This window comes from Bombina bombina, chromosome 5 (assembly GCF_027579735.1).
Source record: "Bombina bombina isolate aBomBom1 chromosome 5, aBomBom1.pri, whole genome shotgun sequence".
Lineage (NCBI taxonomy): Eukaryota > Metazoa > Chordata > Amphibia > Anura > Bombinatoridae > Bombina > Bombina bombina.
The window spans coordinates 656,039,770-656,054,808 of record NC_069503.1 but is presented as its reverse complement, the minus strand read 5'-3'; the positions used below and the strand labels follow the sequence as shown (position 1 = coordinate 656,054,808).

Genomic DNA, 15,039 nt, shown 5'->3' with positions numbered 1-15,039 from the left:
AGGCTTACAACGCCTGCAATTTGTGGCGAGGTGAAAATGGAGTAGGATTTCTCAATTTTCGCCACATAAGTCCTTACGCTGTATATTGGATACCAAACTGCGCTGGTTTGGTATACCTGTCTATGGCCCAAAAAACTACGGCCGAAGGCAGAAATATACAAGCATAACTTCTAGCTTACGCCGTATATGTGATACCAAACCAGAGCAAAATTTGGCGTCGCCGGCTTTTGCGGGTGACGCTGCATATCTGATCGAGGCCCATATCTGTTAAAATTTGTTTTTCAAATTTTCATATTAATTTTGAAGATGTAAATTAACTTCTGCAGTAAAAAATAAGGTGATCATAATTAAAATGGCAACCATTTTCCCTGCATATTGTACTATTTTAGTTTTAAGTATGGTAAATATGTGGTGATTTCTACACCTTCTGAAAAGGTTGACTACAGAAGCCATGTCAAGTTGTGTTACAAAAAAAGCTTGATAGACTTTTTCAACTGGATTAAAATATAATTTTAAGATTTTATTTTTACATATTTATCATGAGGACAAAAATAATCTGCATTAAATAATAAGATAAGTATTACACTTAAGGGCTTATGAACTTTACTACTGCATTCCTTCCTATTGAAATCTTTATTAAAGCTAATTCTACAGGATTTTTCCTAGGAAATACAATGCATTAAAACATCAGTCAATTAAGCCCCTATGTTGCTCTGTACTTTGTTTTATATATCAGAAGAAATTTCATAGTTATTAAAAATATGCTTCTTCCTTTTACAGTTAATACAGACAATAAGTGCTGTGGACAAAGATGAGCCCCCTGGCGGTCAAAAGTTTTTCTTCAGTTTAGCATCCGTTAATCCAAATTTCACTGTCCAGGATAATGAAGGTAAATTCAAATTTAACTTTAAACATAAAAAACACCCAAAACTACTAGTTCTATTGCTAGTAAATTATCATTCAGATCAACAGGCATGGACATTTTTTCACAATTCGGCATTCGAATGCCAATCCAGACCTTTGTGATTTCCACTTTCACACTGATATATCAAGTGCTGAAAAAACTGAATGCCACACTACCTGCAGCTATATTCATTATTTATTTGGCAAATGAATGCCGAATGCCGAAAAAATGCCAATGGCTAAAGAATAACGGCATTATCCTTCTTATTTCTCTATTTATTGTTAGCCTTAACTCTATCCCCTAAAAGTAACCCCTGAACTTAAATTTTATATTTCTTTAGCTACTTAATCCATAATGATGCTGAGGTAATAATCAAGCAAACTTTCTTCAATGATGTATTAGTATTAGATACCACAGTTACAGCAGAATACTTGTTTTCCAGTACTAATATAAATTAGTAAATCATGTTTTTTCACAGGTTTTTAAATGACTATTACCCATGCTGCATGAAATATAGCTACTGCTATTAATACTACTTCTAATATACTGTAGACAATGAGGCCCAATTATCAAGCTCTGTATGGAGCTTAAGGGCCCGTGTTTCTGGCGAGTCTTCAGACTCCCCAGAAACGCAAGTTATAAAGCAGCGGTCTAAAGAGCAGGTGGACAGAGATCGCCACAATTCAACCCGGTTGAGTACGATCAGGTTGATTGACACCTCCCTGCTGGCGGCCGATTGGCCGCGAGTCTGCAGGGAGCGGCAATGCTGAATACGGAGAGTGTATTGCTCTCCGCATTCAGCGATGTCTGTCGGACCTGATCCGCACTGTTGGATCAGGTCCGACAGACATTTGGTAAATATTCCCTATGGCTGTATTTAATATACCATGCAACCCATACCTATATACATCTGTCTGATACATCACTTTTAAAGAGTATTTTCTATTCCAGCTTTAAATATTAATTTATATTTTTATACTAAATTCTATTTTAAAATTGAGTGGTTTCTGTTCAATTATGTTGAAACAGAATATATACAGACTTTACAAAATAGAAGAATGTCTTCATAAACTGTCATGACGGAAATAATGCTTACATCATTTTCAACCATGCAGTTTATATTTATTTTACACTAAAAGGACACTGAACCCAAATTTTTTCTTTTGTGATTCAGATAGAGCATGACATTTTAAGCAACTTTCTAATTGACTCCTATTATCAAATTGTATTAATTCTCTTGGTATCTTTATTTGAAATGCAAGAATGTAAGTTTAGATGCCGGACCATTTTTGGTGAACAACCTGGGTTGTTCTTGCTGATTGGTGGATACATTTATCCACCAATAAAAAAGTGCTGTCCGAAGAAAAATTCATAATAGGAGTAAATTAGAAAGTTGCTTAAAATGTGATGCTCTATCTGAATCACGAAAGAAAAAAATTTGGGTTCAGTGTCCCTTTAACAGTAAGCCAGAATAATTACACTAGATATATTTGTTAAATTATGATATTTAATAAATACATTATTTGACTTAATTAGAGGGCTAAATGAATCCCCCATACCAAATACTGATATCATCCAATTTTATGCAAATATTAAAGCCATAGTTTAGCTATAACTTTACAATTTCATATCATAACTCAGAAGTGTTACCTCCATCATTACTGTTGTAAATATAATTTACCTGTCTTTGCTTTGATGCTCAAATCATATCTTCAGTAGCATATGTGAACGGCACTGGAGTACTTTGATTTCCAACTTTCAGAAAGTAACTTGAATAATGTGTCTATAAGCAGGGAATACATAATATTCTGAATATTAATATAAAAACTATGGCATCTGGTATTATTTTACTTGGATTTGGTAAACACAGAATTAACTGAAAGAAAATAAGCTTTTCTGTGGTATTTATACACAGATGTTAATAAATATTAATATAAAAATAAGTACAGAAATATTAAAGTGAATAATAATATTTGAGTAAAATGTGTATTTGTACAATTGATAATATGGAGAATATAGTTTATGCACATTTTCAAGCTATTATCTTTCTTTCAAACATATTTATTTATTTGTCATTTTGTTTCCTAATCTTTAGATAATACGGCTCGGATATTGACAAGAAGAAATGGATTTAGTAGACATGAAATAAATACATATCTTTTGCCAGTTGTTATTTCTGACAATGATTATCCTATCCAAAGCAGCACTGGGACATTAACCATCAAAGTGTGCACTTGTGATGTGCAGGGAAACATGCAAACCTGCAATGCAGAAGCCTTACTCCTACCTGCTGGTCTCAGTACTGGAGCTTTGATTGCAATACTTCTGTGCATCATCATTCTTTTACGTAAGTTATTGTAAATAGATATTTTAATCATGTACTTTAAGTGCATTTCATGAGTCTTAGTGTATTCTGTTAATTATGATGTAATATGCTGGAAGACATTGACACTGTCTAAAATTTGAATGTTTCTTTCTTGGTTGATTCTTTTTTGAATGACCAGAAATAGACACATAGGGTATATTAAACAAGCAGCTGATACTGCAATCTACCACCAAAGTTTCCAGCTTGCCGGAAAGATAAGTTAAAAAGCAGCGGTTGTAAGACTGCTGTTCCTTAACTTGTCAGCCATCTTTTAAGTGGCGGACTGCAATCATCCCAAACCAATACAATCGGGATGATTGACACCCCCTGCTAGCGGCCGATTGGCTGTGAATGTGCAGGGGGTGGCATTGCACAAGCATTTCACAAGAAATGCTTGTGCAATGTTAAATGCCTACAGGGTATGCTGTCTGCATTTAGCGTTGTTGGATGGACATGATTCACTACAGCGAATCATGACCGCCCGGCATTTAATAAATCTACCCCATAGGGTACCATGTACTAATGGATGGACAAGGTTCTCAACTTTGAAACCTGTCCATCTTTCTTCACAGAGAATGAGCAGTGGCCTCTGTATGTCCACTGTCCATATTTTCTATTGTACAAGCATTTATTTGTGAGCGGGGCTTGTCATTCACCCCAAGCAAGTTTACAAATTGCGGTAAGCAGCCTCACAAGAGTGAGCTGGACTTAAAGGGCTCTGAAACAGCACATGTAGCCCATATGCTCACTGCATAACTATTGAGTTTTTAGTTCAGTCGTATATATATATATATATATGTATATATATATATATCTATGGTATATATAGTAAAGAGTTAAAGGTACACTGTTCTCACAATATGTATATCACACAGCAGCATTTAAATAAGCTGCTATTTGCATTTAATATATACATATGCAGTAAAAGATGTTTACATTTAATTTTAAACTTACATACAAATATTAGTTATATTCCTTTTTTACAAATGATGGTTGGCTTATAGGAACTTCTAACTAATGAGAAATCAACCAACAAAAATTAGCAAAAAGAACCTGGGCAGCTTGCATACTTTCTACCATGGGCCTTGGCAGAAAGTATACAACTGATACATACCAAAACACATAAAAAATCTCTTTTTTTTTTTTATCTAACCATCCTTCATTTCTATGGATTTTTTTTAAACATCTTTATTTTTGTTTTCACAGGATAAAACAGATTTCAATTACATTTCAATAGTAATAGTGAGTAGAGGTCATGCAATAAGATATGCATGTCATTTTATACATAAAATTCAAGATTGTACATATTATTTCTTCCTTGCAGAGTCTATTGAATTGTGCAATCATTTTGTATCCTGTGAGAATTTTTTTCCATTATATAGTCCTTAACAAACTATCGGCTAGATTTAGAGTTCTGCGTTAGCCGTCAAAAGCAGATTTAAGGGCTCCTAAAGCTGGTTTTGGCTGGCCACTGGTATTTAAAGTCAGGCAGGAAAGGGTCTAACACTCACTTTCAAGCCGCTACTTTTTCATACCGCAGATCCCCTTATGCCAATTGCGTATCCTATCTTTTCAATGGGATCTGCCTAACGCTGTTATTTAGAGTCTTGGCGGAAGTGAGCGTTAGAGCCTCTACCGACAAGACTCCGGACACAGAAAAAAGACAGTAGTTAAGAGCTTTATGGGCTAACGCCGGTTTATAAAGCTCGTAACTACTGTGCTATAAAGTACACTAACACCCATAAACTACCTATGTACCCCTAAACCGAGGCCCCCCCCACATCGCCGCTACTATAATAAATATTTTTAACCCCTAATCTGCCGACCGCACACCGCCGCCACCTACATTTTCCCTATGAACCCCTAATCTGCTACCCCTAACATCGCTGACACCTATATAATGTTTATTAACCCCTAATCTGCCCCCCCAACGTCGCTGCTACCTTACCTACACTTATTAACCCCTAATCCGGACCTCGCCGCTACTCTAATAAATGTATTAACCCCTAAAGCTAAGTCTAACCCTAACCCTAACACCCCCCTAAATTAAATATAATTTTAATCTAACGAAATAAATTAAATATTATTAACTAAAGTATTCCTATTTAAAGATAAATACTTACCTGTAAAATAAACCCTAATATAGCTACAATATAACGAATAATCATATTGTAGCTATTTTAGGATTTATATTTTTTTTACAGGCAACTTTGTATTTATTTTAACTATGTACAATAGCTATTAAATAGTTATTTACTATTTAATAGCTACCTAATTAAAATAATTACAAAATTACCTGTAAAATAAATCCTAACCTAAATTACAATTAAACCTAACACTACACTATAAATAAATAAATTAAATAAATTAACTACAAGTACCTACAATTACCTACAATTAAATAAACTAAACTAAAAAAAACCCCACTAAATTACAAAAAATAAAAAAAAGATTACAAGAATTTTAAGCTAATTACACCTACTCTAAGCCCCCTAATAAAATAACAAAGCCCCCCAAAATAAAAATTTTCCCTACCCTAATCTAAATTAAAAAAGGTAACAGCTCTATTACCAGCCCTTAAAAGGGCTTTTTGCGGGGCATGGCCCAAAGAAATCAGCTCTTTTGCCTGTAAAAAACCCCACAATACCACCCCCCAACATTACAACCCACCACCCACATACCCCTACTCTACCCAAACCCCCTTAAATAAACCTAACACTACCCCCCTGAAGATCTCCCTACCTTGAGTTGTGTTCACCCAGCCAGGCACCGATGGACCAAAAGAGGACATCCGAAGCGGCAGAAGTCTTCATCCTATCCGGGCAGAAGAGGACATCCGGACCGGTAGACATCTTCATCCAAGCGGCATCTTGTATCTTCATCCATCTGGAGCGGAGCGGAGCCATCTTCTTCCAGCTGACGCGGATCCATCCTTCTTCCACGATGCCTACTCGCAGAATGAAGGTTCCTTTAAATGACGTCATCCAAGATGGCGTCCCTCGAATTCCGATTGGCTGATAGGATTCTATCAGCCAATCGGAATTAAGGTAGGAAAAATCTGATTGGCTGATTGAATCAGCCAATCAGATTCAAGTTCAATCCGATTGGCTGATCCAATCAGCCAATCAGATTGAGCTTGCATTCTATTGGCTGATCGGAACATGTCAATGTGTTTTTTTGTTTTAGGATGTAAGTGGATAGCCAGTGGCTCATCATTCCCCAGAACTTCACAATGTGTGGGCAATACCATAGCATGTGTAATGTATATGCTTTATTGACTTTACATCTAGGACAATTGGCTTCTGTGTTCTCTGCCCAATGGTAAAAAATTGTGGGTGAAATATACATGTTGTGGAGGAGCTTGAAATGGGATTCCCTAATATATAAGGCCAGAGTGGCCTTTTTTACTTTCTGTATACTTTTTGTGATAATATTGTTCTGAACATATTCGTCTAGTAACTTGGACCAGTTATTTATCATCTCCATCTAAACCTTTCTCAGCGTCAGAGGCTAAAAGTAATGAATAAACAGAAGAAATAGACGTTACCCCTCCCCTGACCCAATTTAATATTTTGATAGCTATGGCTTCTCTAGAGGTGTCATGTGTTTGGAGAATATTGTGGAAGCAATGTCTGTCCTGTAAGTATGCAAAATGATGTGTTAGTAGGAGCTCATATCGGTCACATAAGTTTTTGAATGATTGCATGTGTTTTCCGTCTTCAGTCAAAGCCTGGCCTAGAGTGTGCAATCCATTTGTTTTCCATGTTTAGAGGGCTTTTTTGCTGATACTAGCTGGGAACTACTGGTTCCCCTGCCACAGTAAAAATTTCCAAACTCTATGATTAGTCCCTAGTTTCTTACACATTAGCCTCCATGCTTTTACCGGTTGTTCCAGAATACTAATATTATGGAGTTATTTATGGGTTTGTGTTACTGTCATGTGAGGTAGGAATACTATTGACCATGGCTTGATTAGTTCCTCTTCTAATTTAGGGTTTGTAACTCTTTGACTTTTTGGCAACCAATCAGTTACAATCTTACACTGAGCTGCCCAGTTATAAAGTTCGATATTAGGCAATGAGGGACCTCCCTTTTCCGGGTTTCATTAGTTTTGAGTGGCTTATTCTATGTTTTTTGTTGGCCCAGACAAAGTTTAGTATTGCTAGGTTGAGTGTTTTTAGATCTACCTTTCTAAGGATCATAGGAAGCATTTGAAAAGGGTATAGCAGCTTTGAAAAGATTATCATTTTGATAAGGCCCACCCTTCCAGAGAGAGAGAGCGGTAAATGTTGCCATCCTTTTATCATCATCTGTACAGGGAGTGCAGAATTATTAGGCAAGTTGTATTTTTGAGGATTAATTTTATTATTGAACAACAACCATGTTCTCAATGAACCCAAAAAACTCATTAATATCAAAGCTGAATATTTTTGGAAGTAATTTTTAGTTTGTTTTTAGTTTTAGCTATTTTAGGGGGATAGCTGTGTGTGCAGGTGACTATTACTGTGCATAATTATTAGGCAACTTAACTAAAAACAAATATATACCCATTTAAATTATTTATTTTTACCATTGAAACCAATATAACATCTCAACATTCACAAATATACATTTCTGACATTCAAAAACAAAACAAAAACAAATCAGTGACCAATATAGCCACCTTTCTTTGCAAGGACACTCAAAAGCCTGCCATCCATGGATTCTGTCAGTGTTTTGATCTGTTCACCATTAACATTGCGTGCAGCAGCAACCACAGCCTCCCAGACACTGTTCAGAGAGGTGTACTGTTTTCCCTCCTTGTAAATCTCACATTTGATGATGGACCACAGGTTCTCAATGGGGTTCAGATCAGGTGAACAAGGAGGCCATGTCATTAGATTTTCTTCTTTTATACCCTTTCTTGCCAGCCACGCTGTGGAGTACTTGGACGCGTGTGATGGAGCATTGTCCTGCATGAAAATCATGTTTTTCTTGAAGGATGCAGACTTCTTCCTGTACCACTGCTTGAAGAAGGTGTCTTCCAGAAACTGTCAGTAGGACTGGGAGTTGAGCTTGACTCCATCCTCAACCTGAAAAGGCCCCACAAGCTCATCTTTGATGATACCAGCCCAAACCAGTACTCCACCTCCACCTTGCTGGCGTCTGAGTCAGACTGGAGCTCTCTGCCCTTTACCAATCCAGCCACGGGCCCATCCATTTGGCCCATCAAGACTCACTCTCATTTCATCAGTCCATAAAACCTTAGAAAAATCAGTCTTGAGATATTTCTTGGCCCAGTCTTGACGTTTCAGCTTGTGTGTCTTGTTCAGTGGTGGTCGTCTTTCAGCCTTTCTTACCTTGGCCATGTCTCTGAGTATTGCACACCTTGTGCTTTTGGGCACTCCAGTGATGTTGCAGCTCTGAAATATGGCCAAACTGGTGGCAAGTGGCATCTTGGCAGCTGCACGCTTGACTTTTCTCAGTTCATGGGCAGTTATTTTGTGCCTTGGTTTTTCCACACGCTTCTTGCGACCCTGTTGACTATTTTGAATGAAACGCTTGATTGTTCGATGATCACGCTTCAGAAGCTTTGCAATTTTAAGAGTGCTGCATCCCTCTGCAAGATATCTCACTATTTTTGACTTTTCTGAGCCTGTCAAGTCCTTCTTTTGACCCATTTTGCCAAAGGAAAGGAAGTTGCCTAATAATTATGCACACCTGATATAGGGTGTTGATGTAATTAGACCACACCCCTTCTCATTACAGAGATGCACATCACCTAATATGCTTAATTGGTAGTAGGCTTTCGAGCCTATACAGCTTGGAGTAAGACAACATGCATAAAGAGGATGATGTGGTCAAAATACTAATTTGCCTAATAATTCTGCACTCCCTGTATTTTTTTAATTAGGGGCTTATAATTAAGACTATACCATCTCTGAGGGTCAGTATGTAACAATATACCCAAGTATTTAAAACTATCTGATGCAATTTTGATTTCATAGCCTGGTATATTTTCACTTAAGTGTTATGTGAGTGAAACCAGTTCTGTTTTATCAGTGTTTATTTGATATCCAGATACGGCACTAAATTCCTCTATCAGCTGCGTTATTTTAGGTATGTTTTCCTGGGGGTTCTGTAGGAAAAGGATTATATCATCAGCAAATAGGGAGAGGTGTAGGGTGGACCCTCCCAGCTTTAGACCCTCCGTAAGGTTCCTAATTTTCCATGCCAATGGCTCTAACGATATGTCGAACAAGAGTGGCGTAAGGGGACATCCCTGCCTTTTGCCTCTGTAACGTGGGAAAGATTTAGAGTGATAGCCATTAATTAAAAGGGATGCTTGAGGTGAATTGTATAAGGTGGTGAGTGCTTGTATGAATGGGCCAGAAACCCCCACCCTCTGCAAGTTTGTGAACAGGTGATCCCAAAGCACTTTATCGAAAGCTTTCTCTGCGTCTATTAGTAGCAAAGCAGCCACCCCATGTGTTTCTATGATGGTCTTGATTCTGTATCCAGAAGTATTGAAAGACTGTCTAAACTTTTCTAATGTTTAGAATTGAGGATCTCCCTTTTACGAATCTAGTCTGATCCATGTGTATAATAGATGGTAGTATTTGGGACAACCTATTCACTAATAGTTTGGTGAAAATGTTGTAATCTAAATTTAACTAAGCTATGGGGCGGTAAGATTGAGGCATGAGGGGTCTCTACCTGATTTGTGAATAATACTAATATTTGCTTCTGAGAATCGATTTGAAAGGTCCACCCCACCCTCTAGGATACCATTGTACAATGCAGCTAATGATTGACCGACATCTGGACTCATAATTTTATAAAATTCTCCTGGTAGCCCATCTGGGCCTGGCGCCTTATCTAGTGGCATGGTCTTAATAACTTCCTGAACTTCCAGGGTTGTCACTTTATGGTTAAGGGAATCAATGTGTCTCTCCTCTAATCTGGTTAGGTCAAGGGCCTGCCAAAAGGTTTCTTTGGACTTAGGGTCCACTTTTTGTCTCTTGCAGAGCTCCTGGTAAAAGTCTATAAATGCCTGTTGGATATCAGCCTTTTTATCTTGTACCCTTGACCATTTTTTTAGAGCTAAAATTGTGCTTTTTTAGTAAATTTGGTGATGTTAGCCAACAGTTTCCATGTTTTGTTGCCAAATATGTAGAATTTGGCAAGAGTTTTGGAGTGAGTGTAGTAGCTTGTTGTTGTATGTAATTGTCTCTATGGGATTTAACTTCTTTATATTTCACTTTGTTAATGGCCGTGGGATTTCTCAAGTATTTATTCCTAGCATTGAGTATTTGTCTTAGTAAGAGATTGCTCTTTTATTTGTGTTTTCTCTTAATTCCTTCTGCATAAGATGAAATAGTCCCCCTAAGAACTGCCTTCGCTGTCTCCCAGTAAAATAGGAGGTCACTAGTATGTTCTGCATTAAAAGTTTGGTTCCACTCTCCTATAATATATCTGTAAAAATGTGGGTCTTTGTATAGATATGTAGGGAAGATCCATTTGTTGTCATATTTTAGTGGTTGACCAAGCTGAAGTTTTAGGGAAACCGGAGCATGGTCTGAAATTGTTACAACATCTATTTTAGTGTCTAACTACCTAAGACAAAGGGTTGATGATACAAGAAAATAGTCTATTCTATAAAGAGGGTCTTTAGACAGTGAAATGTGTGTGTAATCTTTGGTTTCCGGATTTGTCACCCTCTAAATGACTTGTGTTCTTAGCGCTTTACTAAAAAAGTGAAGTATTTGAGATTTTCTTTTGGAATGTCTGTGTGATTGATTTTGTCTGGTTGTTGTCGCTGGGTTTCTGTACCTATCTGTAGCCATCTGCGAGGCAATATTGAAGTCTCCTCCAATGATTATTGGAAGGGTCGTAAAGGCAATAATGTGGGATCTAAGTGTTTGCCAGAATTCACATATTTTTGGTCTGAGGGCCATAAACTTCCACTAGTGCAAAAGTCATATTGTATCTCTATTTGAAGCATTACGTATCTACCCAACAGGTCTAGTTCAGTTTTGGTGATAGAGTATGCTAAGATTTTCCTGAACAGTACCCCTCTGGCTCTTTTCTCTGCATACGGTGTGTGTATCACTTCACCCACCCATCCCTGTTTTAGTTTGCTGTGTTCTATTGTGTTGAGATGTGTCTCTTCTAGTATTGCTATGTTTGTTGTTTGGGTCTGGAGATATTTCAAAATGGCTCTACGCTTTTGAGGGGATGTTATGCCTCCCATGGTCCAACTGATGATATTTAAATCAGTGTGTGCCATAGTGTGTTTTACTGTGGTATGTGAGCATGTTTGGTCGTTGTCTTAAATACCTGCTTGACTTGGCTGCCTTATAGAGAAGTACCTTGGGTGGCATTGTTTTTTTGGGGTGGTATGTCCGTGACACCCCAGAGAGAAGTAATAAAAAAGGAGACTATAACAGTGAGTAAGGGTTATAAGAAATACAAAGGAGATACAATAAAACTTACATTTGTCAGAAATCTTCCACCTTAAACCAGGCAAATCATCTTATCTTAACTATGCTAGTTTATTGAAGTGCATTCAAATTCACTTCTACCAGCTCTGAAGTAATCTTTAAGTGACACGTTTTACTTGTTACATTTCAGAGAATAGCAGTCTATTATTTTCCTAAGGTACTACCAGCTCCGTGAGTCATGACGTCATTCCAAACTCATCGTGCTGAATGCACAACAGCTGTGGCTCATTCTGATTGCTGCTATATTCGAACAATTTATAGTAGCTGAGAACTAGTAGGCTAAAATAACATTCATTTATGTTTTCCTGTTTGCATTTATGCAAACAATTAACTATACGTGACACAAAAAATATTTTATTCAATAAATTGTGCTTAATTACGAAATTCATTACAACATTTCCAACATTTAACTAACATATTTTTTCAGCTGGGTGAATCTAGAAACTTAGTCTTAACGCTAATGTGTCTTAACACTAATTATCTCACCTAATAGGTACTTTACCTATTTCTCCCATCTCCCCAACTCTAATCTGAATATACATGAAACCTTTAACAAGCATGTATTCATTCTGGGTCCCCAGAATTACTCAAATTAGGTCTCCATAAGTGTCTCTCAGTGTGGTTGTATCAAAGTGAAGAAAATCACTCAAGGATCTCTCTGCACGGTCGGTTCTTCTTGCCTCAGGAATTTTTGCAGCTGTCTGGGATAATATTGCAGGGTAAAGTAGGGCAATGGAGCGGCCCGCTGCCATCAGATTTTTGCAGTAAGGAGAAAGTTCTTTGCGTCTTTTTGAAATTTCTGCTGAAAAGTCCTGGAACATGAGGTTCTTATGGCCCTCATACAGTAATTATGAATTTTGTCGATAAGGTCTTAGTAGCATGATCTTGTCTTTAAAGTCCAAGTACTTGATCCTAGTATGACATGGTCCTCTCTTGTTTTCAGGATCTTGGGATGGATTCCCCACTCTATGGGCCCTCTCCACTACACATGGGATGTTATCTGGACTAAGTTTTAGGAGGGTTGGCAGGATCTTTTCAGCAAAGTCTATTTGCTCCATGCTGGGCACAGACTCAGGGAGGCCTATAATATGCAGGTTATTCTTCCTCAACCTATTTTCTAGTTAGTTGATCTTGTCTGTGAGCGTTTTGTTCTGTTGTTGAAGTGCTGTGACCCTTTGCCTGTCTTCATTGTCAGCAATGTGTTGTTCTGCCTGTTGCATTCTAGCTGAGAAACTTTTAAAGTCCGTCGAAAGAGAGTCAACCACTGTTTGTAGCTGCTCTATCTTGGGCAAGAATAGAGCAGAGAGCTGGGTTACTATTTGCTGTGTGTCTAGGAGAGGTTGTCCTGTAGTAAGAGGGATTTCTATTTCTGCAGTATGTACTTCTGCCTGATGCTTCAACTTTTTGTCTGAGTGCTTCTGTTTATTTTCCATGGTCCTGGCTTTTTTATCATGTAACTAGAATAATATTTCTGCATACAATGATAGTCAAATTCTTAGAGGTTTCAGATGTGCAAGTGTCTTTATTTCTTTATTTCCTGGGACAAAGAGGGTATTAGATATGGATTGCAGAGGTCTCTCTAGGCTATAGGATATGAGCAGTTGTAGTAGTGAGTTGGGTTAATAGGAGGCCATAATTTCAACCTTCTTTAGAAATAGGCATCACAGTTTTCCTGTTACTGTACATCTTGTGAGGTAGCGTGTAGTGGTGGCATTATACCGCTAATACTGATATGTTCCATGAGCTGCCTTGATATACTCTGTGCTCTGATGTATCTTGCTGCCTGATTTAGCTCCCAAGATATTACAGGAAGTCCCTCTATTTCTCTGGGCTTAAGAGCACCGGTTAATACCCACAAAGATCTGCACCTGTCCCCCTCTTTAGGTCACAGCTTTTCAAGGGTATCTTGTAGGAGCTTTGGAGATGCCTACATTTGTTTTTTTTTAAAAAGGTATTCCCGGAGCTCTCACTCTCCGCTGTTATCTCTAAGCTCCGCCTACCGGAAGTCCTATTTCTATGGATTTTAACAGCTGTGAATTAGTCTATTATTTATTTTTGTTACAATACACCTTCTACATTTATCATCATAAATAAATGTATAAGGACCGTGCCATAAAATATATAGTAGCAATAGTACATCAAAATATCCTTTAGGGGGACAATTGGCAACAAATCATGTGTTTAGTGTGGCTCTTAAAGGGACATGAAACCCAAATTTTTTTCTTTTGTGATTCAGATAGAGAATACAATTTTAAACAACTTTCCAATTTACTTCTATTATTTAATTTGCTTCCTTCTCGTGTTATCCTTCGATGAAATGTTTATCTAGGTAAGCTCAGGAGCAGCAAAGAACCTAGGTTCTAGCTGCTAATTGGTTGTTGCATATATATATATACCGATTGGCTCAATCATGTTTTCAGTTAGAAACCAGTAGTGCATTGCTGCTCCTTCAACAAATGATACCAAGAGAATGTAACAAAATTATATAATAGAAGTAAATTAGAAAGTTGTTTAAAATTGTATTCTCTATCTGAATCATGGAATGTTTTGGGTTTCATGTACCATTAAGTCCCATGTTGCATTTGCTTTGATTTTTTCTATACAGCAGATCCATAGAAAAGATTACTTAAAAGAGTGGAATGATAAACGTTATTAAAAGTTAAAAGGTTTTTCTTTTAAATGTAATTTGTACCAAAAAAATGGAAAATATAACATATTAACTGTACTACCATGTTACTATTTTCCATACTTCAATAAGCATTTTTATTTAATTGTAGACAATTACATATGTGTTGAGTGAATCTTGAATTCTCATTTGCACTTTAGATTGTGTTTTTAACACTGAAATTAATATTACTATGGTACCTGCAAACTATACTATTTTGCAATTCTGTGTTTTTGCTGTTATGCAAACACATTCTGAATGCCCATTAATATCTACCTATTATTTTTTTAAAATAATAATAATAATAATATTCTTAGGCAACATTAAAGGGATATGAAACCCACATGTTTCTATCAAGATTCAGATAGAGCATGTGATTTTAAACAACTTTCTAATTTACTTTTATTATACATTTTTTTATATGTCCCTGTAAGCTATACCATATATTGTTATAGACATACTCTTGATATCTTTTGTTGAAAAGCAGATCCTTAAGCTTAGGAGCCTGACCATTTATGGAGCCCTATATGGCAGCAGTTTTGCAAGAATGTTTTCCAATTGCACGGGCACTAGAGGGCATCACTCTTTCCTGCCATGCAGTGCTCCAGATACTTACCTAGGT

General features: G+C 37.1%; 1 protein-coding gene across 1 annotated transcript in view; it reads left to right on the top strand.

Annotated features, from left to right (window-relative positions):
• LOC128661585 (cadherin-10-like) overlaps positions 1–15,039 on the top strand; it is a 543,762-nt gene that overhangs the window by 518,541 nt on the left and 10,182 nt on the right. Inside the window, exons 9-10 of the mRNA XM_053715824.1 lie at positions 781–889; positions 3,000–3,251. Coding sequence (XP_053571799.1) covers positions 781–889; positions 3,000–3,251 — 361 coding nt within the window. The remainder of the gene's footprint in view (positions 1–780; positions 890–2,999; positions 3,252–15,039) is intronic.